A 20,625-nucleotide genomic window follows, 5' to 3' on the forward strand; every position below is an offset into this window, starting at 1 on the left:
CATCCCGCCGCTGCCAACCAGTTTGTTGGGGAAGTAGGAGACTGCGGACTCAGAGATGGTTATTGAAGGGTTTTTAATAAACTACGCGACCAGAAAACAAAGGGCCCCAGGCCCGATTGACTATACAAGCGGTTTTCCGAGCAGCTTCCCTCGTTGGCTGCCGGAGGTGGACTCCCTGTCGCCTCGTCGACGCTCTCTCCCTTCCACGACGATCACGTGACCGTGACCCGGCCGCGGCTTCCAGGCGCCAGCTCCTGGGGTCGAAGGTCGAACACATCGACGCTTGGTTCCAAAGCAAGGGGCGCGATGACAGGCAAACACCTCTCGCCCCCCCCCCGTAACCGTTCCAGGGAAGAGCCGTGGTCTGTTCACTGTCAGTTTAACGACAGACGCGGCGGTCTCAGGCTCGCGGGGTGCGCGGAAACGGCGTGAAGGCATCTCGGGCTGCAACACCGATATATCTTGAACGGAGAGTCCGCGAAGCTGCTGTCACGCAACAGCGGCAATGCTAGCACAGGAAGCTTTAATAATACTCATGAACTTAATTTAGGATGGCGAAAAATAAGTGTGCATGGTGGCAAATACCATTTGCTACGACTGCACCTTGTACGAAGCTGGAGCCACAAATTCTCCGCCAAGGGTAGTTTGCTGGACGTATATTGGAGTCACTCTTCGGTCACCGAAGTGGTAGTCGAACCCTTCAGTCACTGATAAATTAAAAATACGCAACCATGTTCTTCTCTCGGCGCATTTATAGGCAGGTAGATCGGAAGGGCGCCCACTTGTAGATATCCAAGAAATTACAGTTTTATTGGCGAGCAAATCTATGCGAAAGCATTCACTGACTGACTCAACCATTGTTGTAGTCCGAAATCTAGCCGCTACGCGGTTCAGGACTTTTTGTTCGCTTGCCAAAGCTGAAGTGGTCACTTCGGTTATTCATCTTGGGCCAGTGACAAATCAAACTGAATGTTTGACTTGTCTCTGTTACTAGGTCCGAACTACAGAATCCTGAAGCGAAAAATGAGCGGCAATAGAGAGGCCCCTGTGAAATAGCTGACAAGACGGCCAACAGTCCGTCGTGTAAATGAAATCGGACCAAGCCAAGCTGTTAAAAAATATCCCGGGACAGAGTAGGGGTAGGCGTGGGAGGGCTATTCCTTCTATTAATGCGTCAGGGGGAAGGGGAGCACGATCCCCGCTGTACCGCCGTAGTCTCTGCCTATGCGTGTCAGTGCATTGCAACGAATGCGGTTGCCTACCACTGTTTAATGAACGTTCAGCTGTGTTTAAGATGGTGCATAAGGATACACGGGAGATAGTCGAGGCTAATCCAATTCCAAAAAAAAAGATGCCAACTGCATGAGTGTGCTAAGCGATTTCTCTTAGCACTTAAGAAATCACCAATCTGGATGATGCCAGCTTGCATGATTATTATCTTTTTGCCTGTCTTCGTCTTTTTTATAAGTACCACACGTCCAGTCGTCATTCCAGTGGCTGTCTCCAGAGCTCTGGCCTCACAGGTTGCGGCAAAGTGTACTTTATAAACGTGTGTTTGGAGCTAAGGTTCATACCCTTGGCTTCCTTAGGCTGTATACTGCTTGTACATTCGTGGCAAACCTTCTTTCTCAGTGGCGCTAACGGAAGCGGCACGCCGTAATCCCCCTGCAGGCGGCAGTGGAAAGAAACCGGTGGTTTGTAATGTAAGTATATTTTTCTTAATATTATTACTCAAGTTCACACGAAAGAGAACGTCAAAGTTAATAACGATTGCATAAGGATACAAGTCACATGGAAATTACAATGACGCCTTTAGCGCGACAGCCTTAAGGAGCTCGTTTCGCAGAAATCCCGGTTTCAGTGTCGGCGTCGTTGGTTGTGAGCGAAAAATCAGCGTTGCCCGTGAGCAAAAATTCGACACAGATGCAAAATGAATAAATAATAAAAAGGAACGTTAGACAGTGGTGCAAAGCCTGAAGGAACAGCGGACCTAGGCGGCCATCCTTGTTTCTGTTTCTTTTTTTTCTTCCTCGCCAGTGCACCGCCCTCTTATACCGACGCTGACGTCATGGTTTTAGCTCCGTCCACGCAACTGTGCAGAGTGGATCGAGAAGTAGAGGGCGGCTAGACGAAGTGCGCGTAAAGTGCGCGCGCAGCCGCGCACACGCACCAGCTGCGCTCATAGGCGTGCGCAGGGTTCCCCATCAGGGGGGGCGAAGGTTCATCGCAGCGCCCCCCCCCCCACCCTACTAAGCCAATGTATAGGGCAGATTTTGCGCCTCCCCCCCTCTTAGGTGCTAGAACGGTCAATGTACAGGGCAGATTTTGCGCCCCGCCTCTTAGGTGATTAGGGGGGCGGCCGCGCCCCCTGCCATTCGAGGTCAAAAGTGTCATGTCGACCTTCAGATAGGAAGTGACAGGGGGAGGGGTTACTGATGTCGTGCCGGAAGCCCACATGTGGCCCGCAGGCGGAAGGTTGCCGACCCCTGGCTTATACTATGCTTTACTATGCATGCCCAGGCATTTGTAAGCAATTTCCAGAAATTTTTTAGTTATTGATCGATTATCGATTGGGTATCAATTTCAGTATGTCTTTGATGCTCCCTCTTTCTGTCTTTCTCTCTCGCTATGTGTCTCTTTCTTTGTATGCTATGCTTTACCCTTTCCCCTCCTCCTCATCCTCACTTCTGTTTCCCATCCCTTTTGGGGTACCATACTATGCAACGCTATGTTATGCTCTGTTAGCGCGCATGGATCACCGAGTGGTTGGGATGCTAGCCTTTGGATTGTGGCTACTCGGGTTCGAATCCCGCCTCGTGAAGAAATTTTTTTACTAAAATTTCTCTATTTCTGTTTCCTTCTGTCTCTTTCTTTCTCTCTCGCTCTGTACTCCTTCTTTCAACCATCGAAGTTATTCCATCCCACGCAGGGCAAATCGGTGCACGTGTTCTGGAGCGAAGCAGAAGAGGAAGAAGAGTACGAACATAGCGCGTGTCGGTTCATGATGTGATAATTGTCTTTTGCAGGATTATAACCAACGGCTGCCAAAAACAGCCCCGCTGTTAAAACGTTCGGTTCGAGTGGGAATCGAACCCAGGACTTCCGTGTGGCAAGGAGGTGTTCCACCACAGAGCCACGCCACTGCTTGAATTTTTTTCGGGAAAAAAAAACCTATACGGATGTCATGTAGAGAGAGGAGTCTCCGTAACACATGTAATATTGCGTGGCAGAAGCGTGAACTCGCACCAGGCGTCAAAACATGTGCACTGCGCAACGAGTGGTTGGTTTAAAGGCCCACCGATTACAAAGCGCACAGATAAAATTAATCACCGTTAACAGCAACAGCATCAACAAAGAGTGAAGCTGCGCGGTTACGCGTGTTTCCTTATGAAAGTTTACTGGGTACTTCCCCAATTTACAAAAGGAAGAATTATGCCGTAGTGGGCGCATCACAAATCTCTTCGCCGCAGGAATTCTAGTATAGTCTAAAACAGCCTATGTTACGCGCACAGACGTTACTATCCTTGCGGCACGGTGTCCACCAACAACCGAGGCGAGGCTAGCGATTGAGAAGGCTATGTAAATGGGCAAGATTACGCTGTCGAATTCTACTCTTGAAGGTGGAACTCAAGCGTCCTCCAAGTTATTCTTTCTTTCTTTTCTTGCTCTTACTTGTATCAGTAGGCGAAACGTTATGTTTTGGAATGACACAATGTATTCTTTGAAAATGCGCAAGTTGTCAGCAGCCAGAAACGAGATTGTGAAGGTGCGAGAATTGTGACAAACTACTCAATAACCTATCATAGATGACATGGGCAGTATTCATTGATACATAAACCTGGAAGCAGGATATTAGCGCCGTGCTGAGGTGTATTCGCGTAACTGAACTCTCACGTACTCAGTACATTCCGAACGTTACCATGATAGCAGAAGTGGCTTCCATGTTATTTCTAGAATTAGATTGAATAGATGTTGAAGATATGAGGTCTCCCTCACATCATACGCCTCGCCTGTCCGAGAAATACACTTGCAGCGTCACAGGTGATTACTATGCTAATCTCCGTAGTTTTGGCTATCTGTTGACTTCCTGCAGAGTGTTGCCTTTCATTTTCCTCTTTCAGTATATACTGCTGTGCCTAGGAGTTAATATCGCTTGGAGAATGGTGCATGGTAGATTTAATACTAGTGTGAAAATAAGCTGAAAGCCCAATAGTTATCTGCATGACCTATGTCTTTTTCGTTGGATCAGTTAAGTCTAGCGCTCTATCATACATCAAGATAAGAGTGAATACTTTCTCACTGATTCCTTCATGTGTTACCTGTCCTGTTGATAAATCTTCAAAATGGCTGGAAGATGGCTTCGGAAAAGTTTTTATGCGTTTCAAAAAAATGAGGAAGTAAACAGATAACACGTTGTCGTTCTTCATTCTTTACAGGGTAAAACATGTAAACCGAATGAGTACTGCGAGGACTATTTTGTATCGCCCCCGCAATGTGAGTACTTCAGACCTACAGTCACTTTGTTTCCTACGTTGGAAGCATTAGTGTCATGTTTTATGCTCATAATCATCATCATCGCCAGCCTTTATTTCTTTCAACTGCAGAACGAAAGGCTTTCACAGTGACCTATACCCATGCTGTCCTGCGCGAGATGATTCATCTTTTATATTTTCAAGTTTGTTAATTTCGTCACCACACTTGACACTTACTGTATTCGGCCAAGCATGTTCCAGTGTTACTGGAAGTTGTGTTTACAAAATATCCACTCGCTTTTCAAATTAACAGCTAGAGGTACAATCACTGCCGAGGGGGAGCTCTACGTCGCGCCGTAAAAGAATTGGGTACAGAGAAATCGGCTCTCAGTCGCTTCAATGTATGCCGAAAGTTGCAAAGAAAGACATTAATGTATGACGAGCATAAGTGGCATGTTATGACAGATCGATCACTGTTTCGTGTCAGGCACGCCGCCTGCTTCGCATAACATTAATTCCCGCAGATTGTGAGATTTCTTTTTGTTACTGTGACAGCAATTAAATGGACACTCGATGTGAAATTTCGCCTTCGCCGTCGCCGTAATGTCTCCTGTAAAGTCCAAATTTATAGCATCGGGCCACGCGTCGTATGCTCGACGTGCAAGTGAAAGCGTTCGATTTTTACATGTGTTAACAATGTAGATGTAAAAAGCAATTTAAAGATTCACTATAGTTCAATTTTCAGCCACTAAGCTACATACATATATATATATATATATATATATATATATATATATATATATATATATATATATATATATATATATATATATATATATATATATATATATATATATATATATATATATATATATATATATATGAAGAGAGAGAGAGCGCAAGAGAGCATGCTGTTTTCTCAAAACGAAAACGAATTCATCTTTCGTCTTTTTTAGGTGCTGTGAAAGACCCGCTTGGACGATGATGACAAGTTGCTGCCCATGAAGAAATATCGGGTCTGAAAAGAAACGTGAAGCTTGGAAAAAGCGCTATAGGAACATGAACAGCATCATCCTGTTGATCGACTGAATAAAGTTACTTGTACTCACAAAGTAGGCTCAGGCTGCCATTTCTTCCTTTAATAAGCACATTGATAAATTTGAAGTATGAACCGGATAAAATGTCCGCACAGCCTTTTAAATAGTTCTTAAAAGTGGATTCCTCCGTTTGACAGCTTTCACTAAGACAAAAGCAAGCAGAAAAAATATGCACAGAAATCACTGACGGATGATTATTGTCGATGAGGCCGAATAGCCGTAATATATAATAAAAGCTATTCACCGGAATAACTGAAAAGTGCGCATCGCCGTGCATATTGGTTTCAGGAAGGCACAATGAGTTAGGGTGCTTAGGTAAAGTTTGATGTTTTCTTGTGTAATGTTAAAGAACATAGCCGCTAATCAGCCAATCTATAGCAATAATACAGGCAAAAGGGTTAATACGGATTAATACGAGTGGTACAACGCATGGCTTGAGGGCTTAAAGACCAAGGATCGGTTAGTCCCGCCTCAGGGAATACCTACGAATGGGAATGGGGAAGACAGAATCACCCGATTTCACGAAATTACAGTACGCCACAGATTGCAGAGGCGTACATTTCCACCGCCTCACACGAAATTAAGCAAGAAACAGTCGATCAAATGCGGGAGTTACAAACCCGATCCTACGCGAGTCCAGCTATAATGTACATAATTCACCCAGATTTATACACGACCGACAAGTGCAGACACTGCGACTCTAGAGCCACGCTAGAGCACATAATATATGGGGATGTCCAGGTATAATAAGCAATAACCCATGATGCAGCCTTAAACAGCGACAGCCTCCGCGCGCGCTCTGGGAGTCTGCGTTGCTCAACTCGGACCTAGAGCACCAACTCTGGGCCGTCCAGCGAGCTGAAGAAGCCGCCAAGGGCCAGGAACCCTTGGCCGAAGCCTAGGCGGGATCCAGGCCCCTCCCATCGATTCGCAGGGCACTCAATAAAGTTATTTGAACTAATGACCAGAAATAGGAACGCGTTTATTTTTAAGTATATAACAGTGATTGTTTCGTGCAGTGCATCAGAATTTTCACTATAAACAAACTAGCTTGTGACTACTAATTTTGCTAAATTCGCTTCTCACTTTGGGGGATATCCTTCCGCACGACGTCACACCCCATAATGGCGCAGCGTGGCAGCAGCTCTTTAATCCCCGCTGCCAATTCTTGCCTGAAGATGCGGAAGTCGTTTCTCGTTGGAGCTTTGCCGTGAACAATCATTCCACCGCTTATACCCCGGAGGCCGATGCAGTAGCCCCGCGGTTCCAATCAACGCTGATGTTGAGTGCAGGTCGTTCTTGCGGTAGCTTATAGAGCTCGGCCAGAAACCAACCAGTTTCCGGAATATGTTGAGGGACAAATTCTTCTAATATTTAGGTTATAAAAGGAATCCCTGCAACGGCAGTTGGCTGCTGTAATGAGTAAGCCATATTTTGGTAAAGCAATAACATAATAGTTGTTGCGGTTTCACGTCCCAAATCCACGATACGACTACGAGGGACGCCGTAGTGGAGGGCTGCGGTAATTTCGGCTAACTGCGGTTCTTTATGTGCCCCGAAATGTCAGTAGACGGGCCTCTAGCACTTTGCCTCAGTCGAAATGCGGCATCCATGGCCGGGATTCGAACCCGAGACCTTCGGCTGAGCAGTCGAGCACTATAAGTACTACTTCTCCTCGGCGGGCTAGTTTTGGAAAGTCTCTACGCGTTTGGACAACCGAGTGCGCACAGAAATATTTAAACCAAGTGTTTAAAAATTATACAGCAATTCTTGTTCATTTCAGACTTTTCATACCCTTTATGACAGCTCTTAAAATGCTTCGCGTGCCTGAAATATTTGCCAAGAAAACAATCTTTATCTGTTGCCATGAAATGCTCCATCATATCGTTGAAAGAGCTAGCCATGTGATAATGCAAGCATATCTTTGCTCTCAATAAGATAGTTAAAATGCCTAATGCGTTAAGGATGACCTTTCCTTGTAGATAACTTTGAGCCGAGGGCAGTGCGAACATTGTGGACGCCCTCATCACGATGCCCATATACTTAGTGTATTTAGTATGCACGAAAACACTTGCTTTTCTGCGCACTAGGACAAGCGAAAAGAAAGAACAACCGCTCCATACAAGAAGTTTTAACTCACCGTCGGACGCTTTGCCTCAGTGAATTCATCGATGCACAATTATCATTAAATCATAATCAGTTATAAAACAGATAAATACACTGTTACAGCCACTTTGCAGGCCAAACATTTTAATCGTTATAGAGAGATGGAGAATTTATTTACAAAAAGGCGGAGAGGTCCGCCGGAGTGACAGTTTACGATGGCCTGCTACTCTACACTGGGGAGGGGGAACAGGGGAGCGAAGGAGTGATGAATGACGATGGTGAGGTAGAGAGATGAGAATATAGTTCCGTTACGCTGGGGCAAACCTAAAGACGTGCATCTAGTCCAGTGGCTTGTAAGAAAGCTACGGCTCCTTCTATAACCCCACTTGTGCTGCTGAGGTCAGGCCAAGGACCTAACACAACCTCATCGGTTATTGGTCTACTATGATATTGCCCAATCGAAGAGATCAGTTTCTGACGTTCTCATGCGTACGCTGGACAGGCGCAAAATATATGTTCAAGTGTTTCTGGTAACTCACAATGAGCACAATCGGGAGCTGTGTCACTGCAGCCGATGAATTGGGCCTAGCGTCTTGGAAATGCCGCGCCAAGACGAATGCGGTGAATCATGCATGTGATGTTTCGCTTTAGCTTGTGAGGCATACGGAACTTCATTTCTGGGTCTCATTTATCAAGCCGCTTGTTCCGGCGTTCTGGTTTGTTCCAGTGCTCTAAGGTGGAATTGCGCATTATGCGCCGCAGTAAGGCGTTAGTGTCTGTTCGTGAAAACGCAATGCACACTTCCGGGGCATTATTTAAAGCCGTTTTAGCTTCGGCGTCAGCCTCTTCATTACCGATTACGCCACAGTGAGCAGGTATCTACTGGAATGCTACATGACGTATATTTTTTGTAGCATTGCCAAGAAGCTCTGCAATTCCTATCTATAAAGTATGATATGGGCCTTCTCTCATGATGCATTTGATGGTCTGAAGAGCAGCTTTGGCATCGCAGAATATCGCACATCTACGAGCGGGCTCTGCGGAAATGAATCGTACTGCCTCCCGAACAGCAACAAGTTCCGTGGCAGTTGACGTGGTCTCGGGATCTAACTTGAAACTTCGAGCGACGGTCATTTGCGCGATGACAAAGTCTGCGGCGGAAGCCCATGACGTGGTAGATCTATCAGTGTATACGTGTGTCGCACCGCCGTACATTGTATAAATGTGCAGGAGGGCAAGCTGCTTTAGGCCGATAGATGGTACAAGGGATTTCTTCGTAGTCCCAGGCATTTAAAGCCTAACGAGCGTTCTAGGCAGAACCCACGGAGGTGTCCCGGGAATACATGGTGGAGAGAATCTTGATGGTATCATGTTCTCGTGCCGTGACATTGCTCTTGAATAACAGCAGTCCGAGTGGGTATCAGGGAGTGCTGATAGGAAATGTTGCCTGTGTCGGGTCAGCAGGCGAAGATGGACTCCTAGGGGCTCGCAGAGCATATACACATCCATGGGACAAGCCCGATCTTCGGCGATAGCTCCATTAGTTGATGTGCAGCGTGGTGGGCCCAAGCATGTGCGGAACCCTTGAGCTTGGATGCTTTCTAGGGTGCTCACACAACTAGGCTTCATGTTTGAGAGCAAATGATGTATCGTAAGTATCCTACGATTAAAAACTGGTACAGTGGTAGGAGAGCAGCCTTCGACTGGCCCTATCTTGCTCCTGCCAAGAGCCGAAGAACGCGGACAAAACTTTTTTCATCTTTGACTTTATAGCAGCGACGTGTTTTGACCACGATAGATAAATAGCCATGGAAACTTTCATGCGATTAGTGAAGCGCCGAATAAAGCGCTGCTCGTATCACAAACCAGTTATGTAAATGCCTTTCTCCAGTAGTTATCATTGTCTGACAATTAGACATGTGTTTTATATCTGTCTTGACATCGCAATCAGCTCACTTTAGTTAGTTTTCTGGCAAGGACAAGCGAAACTACTTTAAGCTAATTATATTGAAAGCCGCACCACTCGTTAATCAAGGAAGTTTTCGTTTCGAACGTGCGTGTCTGCAACTACATACGAAGTAACAACAAAGCTATCTTGGCACAAGAACAAGTGACCCAACACGTGCGAGTTCTGGAGAAGCTAAGCGAACTCATTCCTATGTATTATGCTACACGCGCAAATTATTGAAGGCACCAGGAGTTACGCAATGATGTTTTTGTTCCTTCAGGCCATCCTCGATATACCCGCCACCGTAATAAAAGGGCGCTGGCGCAGCACAGACCAAGGTAAAGCTCACTGCGCCTTCCTGGATCACCACTCACTTGCAAGAACCAAGAAAGCCACGATGAAGAAACTGGTGCTCATATTGGTCGTCGTTCTTCTCTGCGAAGGTAAGTGCCAGAGCGGCGAAGTCTGCCACGGCTGTCTTTTAGGAAGTGATCACAGCTTTTCAGGTAGGTTTCGCAGATCTGAAAAAAAAAAATAACGGCTCATTGCGTTCGCAGCAAAGCTCTTTGTATTATCACTCAAGACTTCATTCACAACTGATTAATAACATATGGTTTCTAAAGCAAAGGAGAGAAGAAATAAACGCTCTTGCGAAGCTGACATATGAGGATTTATTATCAAGCAGTGACGGAATGGACATTCGAGGTTGCACCGGTCGAACCCGAATGCTGATCGCGCGCATTGCACCATGCACCAAAGCGTTTCTTCCTTTGTTTTCACTAGAATTCTGTTATGTGCTGCGGAGAGACTGCAGTGGAAGCATAGTAAGATATATGTGGACAACAAATAAATATTACAAAGCAATGAAACAGATAAAGGGAAAGAAAGATCTTTACATTGGTGCTTTGCTGCTTTAAAATAATCTTACACAAACAGCTGAGCCTAACACTTCTAAGCAAGACGCATCCAAACCAAAAGTTAAGATAAGGAATCACGAAGAACTATTTCGTTAATTTCACTGGTCGCCTATGCCCTTGACTTATGGGCACAGGCGACCAGTGAAATCATGGACATAGGAAACCAGTGAAAACAATGAAGCCAAATTCAAAGACCATGACTTTGACCAGACAGCTCCTAAGGCTTCCAAATGCGCGACATCCGTCCATATATATGCTTCCATGTATTTTGGAAAAAGAGAGATGTAGGGAGTCTTTGGGTAGGAATGAGCTGACCTACAGAAGGCTCCACAAGGTGCAACACCGCACTCTAACTGATCACTAATGATAGTCCGATGTTGTTGTCACAGCACTTTAATGGGATGAAGTCGTCGCGCAGATCCCAAGGAATCACGCACCACGAAAGCACGGGAAATTTTAGGGCAGGCCCTTTTGGTACGACGTTTGTAATTCGAAGACTGAATGAGAAGCAAGAATTATGAAAATGCACGTAAACATTCTAGTTACGAATACTTCAAGCACATTCGGCTGGTTAACACGATTGCTTCCCAGAAGGGGTAACAAAACGGAGACTAAAGATAGTCGTGCTTCAGTACCCCTCATGTATAAGTGAAAGCCCAAGGAGTTCAGATGTCCCAGATATTAACCAATGTAGTCAGAGCAAGGAGGTCATGGCGTAGAAGCAACGTTTGGTGTCGCATGTCGGTTTCATCGCGAAGACTCTCCTTCCACCGTTGGGCTGGTCGCATGGCTGTTGTGACTGACACACTGACCGGCTCTCTCTTCGCCTCCGCTGCTTATATGAGCTTCCATCGAAGTCCATGAGTTTTCAATGTGATTTAAAGACCCTCTGCACAGGGTGTCCCAGGGAACGAGGTAGAACGTTCTAGCGCCTCTATGCGTCGGTTGTCGACGGTCTCTGGTGTGCTGACGGCGTGGTCCACAATATATTAAGGCAGCTTCGCTCTAATGGTGCCAAGCCTGAAGGATGTGCGGATCTGGGCGGCCTTCCTTGTTTGTATATTTATCTTTCTTTCTTCGTCTCTTTCTTTCTCTTACACCGTTTTGTCTGTTTTTCGATCTCTTCTTCTCAATGTTTATTCATTCTTTTCTTTCTCTATCTTTCTTTTTCCTTCTTCTCTTTCTTTCCGTCTATTTTAACGTTTCCCCTTTCTCTTTATTTCTTTCTCGCTCTTTGATCGATTGTCTCCCTTTCTCGCTTTCTTTCTCTTCATGTCAAGCTGTCTGTTATTTATATCTCTTTTTTTTTGTCTGAGTCTTTCTACCTCTTTCTCCCTGCGTATATTTATTTTTCTGTCTTTCTATTTTCTCTGTCTTCCCTTTCTTTCTTTTTATTTATTTCTTTGTCTGCCTATCTCTTTTTTGCTTGTTCTCTTCCTCTCTTTCTTTCTCTCTCTTTGTACGCGTTCTCTCACCCATCAGAGTTATTGCATTGCACGCCGCACAAATCGGCGCACGTGTTGTGGTAGCGAGGCAGAAGATGAAGAAGCGGACGTAGATGGCGAAGGGAGCGCGTGCCGGTTCATCATACTGATAATTTTTGCACACGACCGACGGAGTTTCTCCGCGCTTGAAAAGTTCCACCGTTGAAACTAATAATCTTCGTAAAGCTACCGACCCTTTTATAACTAACGCCGAGGTCGAACGAAGAAGCACCAGTGCCCTGTCGTGGCTTCTGCATGCTCAAGGTGTTGTTCATCGCTTCCCAATCTCTTATGGTAAAGTGTATGGAGGGCAGACAGGCAGATGCCTTACGACAGCTCAAGGAAGAAGAAGCAAAAGTTGAACTGTTACCGCGATCGGCAGGTGTCAGCGCATTGCAAGGACTGCGGTTGCCTACCAATGCTTAATGAATCATGGAGTTTCGTTCAGGAACATCGGTAATGACACACGGGAGAATGTCGAGGCTGATTCAAAATGTGCTTGCAAAAGAAGGCGTGAACTGCGTCACCGCGCTCTGGATTATATTCGGTGCACAGAAAAACGCTTTTTGAATGATGCTGGCTTGCATAGTTGATACCTTTTTTGCTGCCCTCGTCCTTGATTTAAATACTACACGTTTCCGAATTAAAAATCAGTAGCTCCCACGTCCTGTTGTCTTACTTTGTTGCTGTCTTTTCAGCGCTAAGACCTGAATTGTTTGCGGTAGAAGTTTGTTTATAAAGGTGTGTTATAAAATTGTGTTTGGAGCTAAGGTACATACCATCGCCTTATTTAGGCTCTAAACTGCGCGTGAAGTCATCGCAAATCATTTTTCGCAGTGGCGCTCATGGAGGCGGCACGAAGTGCTTCCGGAAGAGGCGGCAGTAGAAGGCCACCAGTGAAGTGTAATGTAAGTATAACTACGTAATAATACTACTCACGATCTACTCCGAACGACTTATACATGCGAAAACACATGACTACTACGTCCCGTGCATTGTAGCTAGACACCTGTTATAGGCTCCTATCGCAAAACCTGGCAGCGTGAACCATCTTCTCTAGGAATATGAAGATCATTCGCAAGGAATCGACAAAATTCTCGTCGCGACGTGGATGCAAAATTACAGGGGAAGCACCACACAAAGAGTTGAGCTAATCTTTTGGCAAAAAAGTGCTTCTGTGGGAAAAAGAACAGGGTCAGGCCACAGCGTCTATGCAGTTACCCCACAGAACCATTTTATCGGTGTCACGTATTGTTTAGAACAAAATATGTGCCTTCAGGATCGTAATCTGACAATCTGGATGGAATCGATGCCTGTTTAGGCATGCGACTGTCGCGTCGTGGTTAGAGCATGGGCTTTAATAGTTGCAACAGAGAGTTCAAATGCAGAAGTCGGAACATTTTTTTACATTATGAAGGAAATGTCCTCCCAGCACTCTCCTACTCGAATTCTTTAATTGTTAATGACGATGCGTGCCGATCTCGAAGGCACTGCTTACTTAAAGAGGGTCTCAACATGTCACTTGTTTTCAACTACCCAGTGTACTTGCATACTATCAGCACTATTTAACACTGACTAGTGATGTTTAATAATAAATAAACGACTGATAGTGAGGACTATAAGCTGTTGGAACATCGAATCTGTTTTAACTCAGGGTCAGTCCGATACTTGAGCTGAATAGAACATGTGTTCTGTTTATGCTTACTCGAGGTAAATATGCACCGCGCTGACGTCACTAGTGCATGCATGTATTGTGAATTCACTCGCGGATTTAAACCACATGCGCTCCTGTATGTGTTCAATACCCGGTAAGTCTGTCGAAATGACTGCAAGGTAGCTACGTAAATGCTATGTGCATATTTACAGTAAATAACTAAGCTGATATTTCACATATTGTTCTTCATCTCTTGCAGGGCAAGATCTGTGCGCCGGATGAGTTCTGCGAGGATTGGGAAATACAGCCCCCTGCCTGTGAGTACTTCGCATCTACAGCTTTCAAGTTTCTTAATTTCGTTACTGTATATAGCAGTGTCCGTACTGGGCCGCACTTGCAACGTCATGGTAATAATTCCGTCGCATCACCTGACTGGTATAGTACACATCATACCTGTAAAAAACAGGCGGCAGCACTGACAGTTGCCGGAATTTATTTGAAAAGCTACATTCTCCTCGAATTACATTACGGGACGCGGTTTACGCCGTCCCGTAATGTAGTTCCAGGAGAATGTACCTTTTCAAATAAATTCAAGCAAATAATAGCGGGACAGCCTATGCAGCCAAAGCTGCACGGAAGGAGCTGCCGCCTATGCACTACACATCCACTCGAGTCCGGAGAAGTTCAACGTAAGTTTTGGTATCCGGTTTGGTAGTGCGGCTGATACTCTTCTCCAGAAACCGGCATCGGGGTCGCGACAGTAAATTCCAGGTGAGCTGTCATTTCTCGAAAAGATGTACGGACTTCGTGTGTTTTTATTTCGCCGCACCATGGTTGGTGAAATTCGTCGCCACTACAGCGTACCACCCACGTAACGAGCCTGGCGTGCGACAATTCGTCGAATTTCCCTCGGGTGTCTCTCTGATTGGTGCAGATGTTGATGAACGCTATTGGCAGCATACGCTCCGGCACGGAGTGAAGACCAGCTGTTGCCAGACCCTTTTTGTACAATGATGCTGTATGTCTCGTGTATATATATATATATATATATATATATATATATATATTTTTGTTTTGCAACCGGGTGTCCCCGCTATCTTTAGCCAAGGGTTCAAAAATACCATATTCGAGGCAGGCGAGTGAAATCCGTTGCAAATTACTGACAGCCACCTTGCGCACTCCGGAAAATTTTTGTTTTGCAATTCATTATTTTTTTATTAGCATTATTTAACTAAATTGCTAAACAATGACTCTTCAGAAACCCCCATTGCATTATTTGCGATAAAGAAAGTCTCACAAATACCGTTTTTTCCAAGCTGCGAAGAAAGCCCGCGAAATACAAGAAGAACCACGTGACTAGCTGTTCTCAGCCGTGGTTTGGACGAACGAAATTAGCTGCGGCCGCGATTCGCCGGCTCCGTTGCACCGTAGGCCGATAGGTCGACGGTGGTTTCTTGGCCCGCGCTCGCTACAACTTGCACCGTCACGCGCGCCAAGTGCCTGAGTGTGATATATATATATATATATATATATATATATATATATATATACAGTCACAGCTTACGCAAGTACGCCGTTTCTGATATTGGGTGATATCGCATCTGAAAAAGCCCCCGATAATTCGATGGTGCTCATTGACAAAAAGAGCTGTAACCATGACAGAAGTTCAGGGCGAGACGGAAGCTTCAAGAGGTGAACAGTCTTTCAACGAAGGGCGTCACTGAAGTTGCTGCGTCGAAGATAAGTCGACTTGTCAAAGAACCGGTTCCACAGACAAACCTGGTCAAAGATTTTTTATCTCCCATAAACGTCTTTGTGTCATGAGCGCGAAAACTTGCTTTTATTCCTTTGGGATGAACTAATTATTATTTGATCTGGCGGCTATCCTGCTAGCTTTTATAATTTACCCATGGTAACTACGTAGAAAGAAACAGCCATTTCAAATGAAACTATGTTGCCGTTCACAACAACGCAGTCGAGGTGGCGTATATATATATATATATATATATATATATATATATATATATATATATATATATATATATATATATATATATATATATATATATATATATATACACACATGTCAAATGTCTCGCACTATAACAACACCACTTCTTAGATTAGTAAATTTTTCAATGTATAGTAGTCATTTCAGCTTTCTTTACCTCAGAGCTCTTTTTACATGTCTTCCCGAGCACACTGTGTCCCACGTGATGATGTGCAACGAAAATTTGACACTTGTATATTCATATACCCATCGCATGTCAGTCATGTTAACACAATCTCTTTGACAGATTACCAACTGTTTTTTTTTATTTTATTGCGATAGTAATTATATGGACAGTCTCGGCTGGTCTTTGCCGTCGCGGCCGGCATGCACCGTATATATATATATATATATATATATATATATATATATATATATATATATATATATATATATATATATAGACGCGCGGCGTCTCGTTCCGAAACGCGCGGCGTTTGACGGCTAGGCCACGAACAGTACCCTCTTTAACCATGCTAACGGCGACCTATTTAACATCGTGGTTTAGCGCTAAAGAAAGACAGACACATGTGAGAGACATGACAGGCGCTACTAACAACTGGTTTATTGCAAGGGTTGCAATGGAATAAATACCACACTGGTGCGCAGACGTGACGGACGCGTAACAAGACGTCACCACTTATCAGGCTACAGGCATGTGGCATCAAAAAGCTTAATCTCATTTCTATACAAGCAGATAGATGTGTCGCTAACACAGTTAGTACCTTTTTTTCTTTATATAGCGACACATCTATCTGCTTGTATAGAAATGAGATTAGGCTTTTTGATGCCACATGCCTGTAGCCTGATAAGTGGTGACGTCTTGTTACGCGTTCGTCACGTCTGCGCACCAGTGTGGTGTTTATTCCATTGTAACCCTTGCAATAAACCAGTTGTTAGTAGCGCCTGTCCTGTCTCTCACATGTGTCTGTCTTTCTTTAGCGCTAAACCACGATGTTAAGTACTCACCAACTCGCCCAACAACAAGTTCTTATTAAGGCGACCTATTTATATACACCATTTACTTCAGCGTGCTTTCTTACTCACCAGCGAGATGGCGCGAAGTGCGCGCGGGTTAGCTTTAAAGGTCGTCGGCCCGCAACTGCGAACGCAAATGGTCTTCGCCCTACAGGGCGTGGTCGCCTTCGTGCGCTTATCTCGAGGAAAGAAAAGGGGGCGGGTGGAGCGGGGGGTTGTACGTCTTGTGCTTTCCCCGCGATGTCCGCGCTGAAGTCACAGAGCGTAGGAAGGTCACTTCGCTCGCTGCAGCGGCCGCGTTTGCGAAAGGAGCGCGCTGTTCAAACAGAAATAAGTAACAACTGCGACATTTAGTTCGCGCTCGTCCTGTGTGTACCTGTTCGTTCGTTTCGTGCGTCCTGCTTTATGTTTCAGCAGTGCGCTTCAAGTATCGAGCTGTGACGCATGATAGTTCGCGCTCGTCCTGTGTGCGTTCTTTTACTGCGTACTTTGGGCTCGAGCGAAGCGCTGGCAATTTCGAGCTCCTTTCCATTCTTCGCGTTACATTCCAATTTGTTGCTATCGCATTCATTGCTTCGCCGTTGCGGCGAAACTGTGACTTTTTATTCCGATTGTTCTAGCTGTTGTACCGATGGTTCGATACGTGAGCCCATAAAAGCGGCTGCCTTGTAACAAACCTACTTACTCTGAAGAAGGCCGTGCCACGGCCGAAACGTTAGTATAGGCATTTGTCCTTTTCAAAATGTGCTATCTGCAAGTTCATTCAATATATATATATATATATATATATATATATATATATATATATATATATATATATATATATATATATATATATATATATATATATATATATATATATATATATATATGACTTGGCGCTATTTTTATTGTCGATTGATGAGGTGCTGAGACAATATTATTTTCGTCTTTTTTAGGTCTCAAGAAAAATCAGTATCGCCGATGAAAAAAGGCTTCTGCATATTAAGAAAAATCAAGGCTGAAAGAACCTGCAGCAAGGGAAACGAATTGGGAGAGCATGAGCAACATCAACTTGTTGACGATTGAATAAAGTTTCATGTTATCCCGCACACCTGAAGTGGAACTACGATTACTTATTTTTACAAGCTTGGTGATGAATTTCAGGTGCCCGCAGAGCCCTTCTATAGTGTTCACCACGGAAATTCCTTCGTTTAACAGCTCACGTTCAGACGACAGCAAGCAGGGTAAATGTGCGCCGTAATCGCTGACGATGATTGTTGATGCATACAAGTAGCCGTACGCTTCGTGAAAGCTATTTTCTGTAATAAATGAATGGCACGCACGGCAGTGTATAATTTTCGCAGGAAGGCGCAGTGAGTGAGGGTGCTTAGGTAGCGTTTGATATTTTCATTTGTGAGGTTAATGAACATAGCCGCTAATCGGCAGCAATAGCAGTCCCTAGCTATAGTGTAAACGAACGTCGTGTTCGTGTCACGCTCTTGTAACAATCGTAGTTGTGCGACAATAGCGTCCCCAAACAAGCATAATCGTCTACGAAAAATAAAAGCGAATTAATGAGTGTGTCACATCGTCTAAGAGAATGTCTTATATAGAAGCGCATGCATGCTAGACCAACTACAGTGCGTTGGTCCCGGAGGTAACTAATCACTGATCATCTACTTAAAATACTGACACGAAATCTTCAGTTGTGGTTTTTTTTGCGTTAAATGAAAGGTCAAGGCCTCAACAGCCTAGAAAAGGTAGTGCTAAGCGCGAGTGCATTCTGAAAAAAGTAATTACATGTTTTTAAAAGCTAGTTTTGGTTCCTACTGTACCCTGACGTCACAACATGGTATGAGCTTCTCGTCACGTTCTCGCACAATATACGACGTTTCCACGGCCGCTCCGCACCGTGGCTCCGTTGGTGACGCACAAGCGGTCATTTTGAATGTTTTGGTGACGCACAAGCGGCCCATCTTGGAAGTTTCGGTACCTAATGTCATCACAACTAGCCATACTGCTGCGTGAAGTGACCAGAATTCATAGAGGAAGAAAAAAAGAAAGGACGGAGCATTACGTCACGCGATTGAAGCCCACCGTGTCGGCCCAACACGTGATCAAGACGTCAGAGCGCGCGGTAGGTTTTAGTACAACCGGCGGTGTTCTGTTTTTGAATCTCCTCCGTGAGCCAGCCGGCCTGCGCCGAACGAGAGCGCTTCGATTAAAAGATACTGTGCTCCATATCCGAAGTCTAGGCAAATCTCATTTCTTGCGTGATCTTGACGCAAAAGGGCACGTGTTGGGCCGATACGGCTGGCTTCAAAACGAGTTAGCTTGCCAAGGCTGGCTGCTTGACGTAATGCTCCCTCCTTTCATTTTCTTTAAAGTGACCGGCAGAAGAGCGAGAGATTGTGGGATGCGTCGTCTGTTACCGGTTTCCGGTTCGAGGCAAGCAGGCCTCTGACTGTTCGGCATTCTCGCACGAGGCATTATCGCCTTGCAAAACCATGGTCGGCTGTTCAGCGTCCGCTGCTTCAACTCGAGTGCTAAAGGGAAACGTAAATAGCAAGCTTACGCATGTATTTTCTGCGAAAAAACATGCATGTTTGTACCATCTGGTACATGCATGCATGTACCATCTTGCTGAAACATGCATGTATTTTCTACCGTGAACAAACATTCCATCACTGATAGCCCGCATACCGATAACGTAACCGAGTGGTTCAAATTAGCATTGATGTCTTTTAGAGTACAGGGTCATCGTTGTTGTGGTAGATATACGAGCTCGGCCAGCAAAAAAAAAAAAAAAAAAAAAGCGTACGCTACAACATGTACAGAGACGAATTCTTTAAATATTTAGGCTGTAAAAGATATCCTACACTAGTGCGATTGTGCAATAAGGTAGCTGTAGTTTTGGAAAGTCTCTACGCGTTCTGACTATCTGGCGCGCACAGAAATAACTGACCCCAATGCTTCAAAATAATATCGCGATTCGTGGTTATATGCTACAGCTCAATATGCTACAGTTGACTATGCTATATGTTGTTTTGCCTGCGTTCATATCATCATCAAGGCGCTCGAAGAACAAGAGGAAGAAGACTTCTATTTGGCGCGAGTGAGCGCTCAGGCGTTACGCCAAGCTACGACGACAGCATACGATCACAGCCTACGACAGCCCGGCCCCGTAAGGTGCTCATCACTTAAAAGAAAGCTTCATTTATTACCATGCAAGATTCCATCGTAACATTGAAGGATGGAGAATTCAGCCATGGGAGAATGCAAGCATCCCTTACCCCGAATAAGCGTGCTAAGTGTATATTCTATAGAAGTCGTTTCCTTGTAGATAAGACTGAACCGAGGTCGTAAATAGTGAACGCACTCATCACGATGCCAACATACTTAGTATGCATGAAAACGCTCGCTTTTCTGCGCAATAGGCCCCACGAGAGGTAAAAACATCTATTCCATGCTATATATTTCTACGTCACCACCTGGCACTATCATAAGCAATTCCTCGATGCCTTATTTTGATTAAGTGATAATGAGTGAGAAAACAATGAAATACGCTTTTCCAATCAATTTGCAGGCCAGCCTATCATTCGGTATGAAGAGTGACAGACAGCAGCGCACTGTTTAACCCGATTTGAGAGGTGCCGAAGAAAGCTGCTTTCCTTACAAACTAGCTTTGTAAATGCGTTTTACTAGCAGTTAACTTTCTCTGGCAACAAGACAGGTGAATTACATCCGATTGAGATGACAATGGTTTCACTTTAGTTAAATTTCTGGCAAAGATAAGCGTAACAACTTATAAGAATATATCGGGCAATGCACCGTTCTTTAATCAAGAGATTTTTCGTTTCTAACTTGCGAGTTTAGGACTATATAAGAATCAACAAAAAAAGATATCTTGGCACGATAACAGGCGCCCCGACACGTA

At 44.7% G+C, this 20,625-nt stretch overlaps 1 protein-coding gene and 1 long non-coding RNA gene across 2 annotated transcripts; both read left to right on the forward strand.

Annotated features, from left to right (window-relative positions):
- The first annotated feature begins 1,644 nt into the window (after positions 1-1,644).
- LOC119396154 (uncharacterized) lies at positions 1,645-5,574 on the forward strand. Its single transcript, XR_005184398.2, has 3 exons — positions 1,645-1,703; positions 4,437-4,494; positions 5,429-5,574. It is a non-coding gene; the product is annotated as an uncharacterized LOC119396154 (long non-coding RNA).
- Positions 5,575-9,876: 4,302 nt separating this feature from the next.
- On the forward strand, positions 9,877-17,799 carry LOC119396145 (uncharacterized). Its single transcript, XM_037663246.1, has 4 exons — positions 9,877-10,066; positions 12,862-12,932; positions 13,938-13,995; positions 17,645-17,799. The coding sequence occupies exons 1-4, from the start codon at positions 9,883-9,885 to the stop codon at positions 17,671-17,673; spliced, it is 342 nt and encodes a 113-aa protein (XP_037519174.1). The 5' UTR covers positions 9,877-9,882; the 3' UTR covers positions 17,674-17,799.
- Positions 17,800-20,625: the final 2,826 nt, after the last annotated feature.

This window comes from Rhipicephalus sanguineus, chromosome 6, assembly GCF_013339695.2.
Source record: "Rhipicephalus sanguineus isolate Rsan-2018 chromosome 6, BIME_Rsan_1.4, whole genome shotgun sequence".
NCBI classification, from domain to species: Eukaryota; Metazoa; Arthropoda; class Arachnida; order Ixodida; family Ixodidae; genus Rhipicephalus; species Rhipicephalus sanguineus.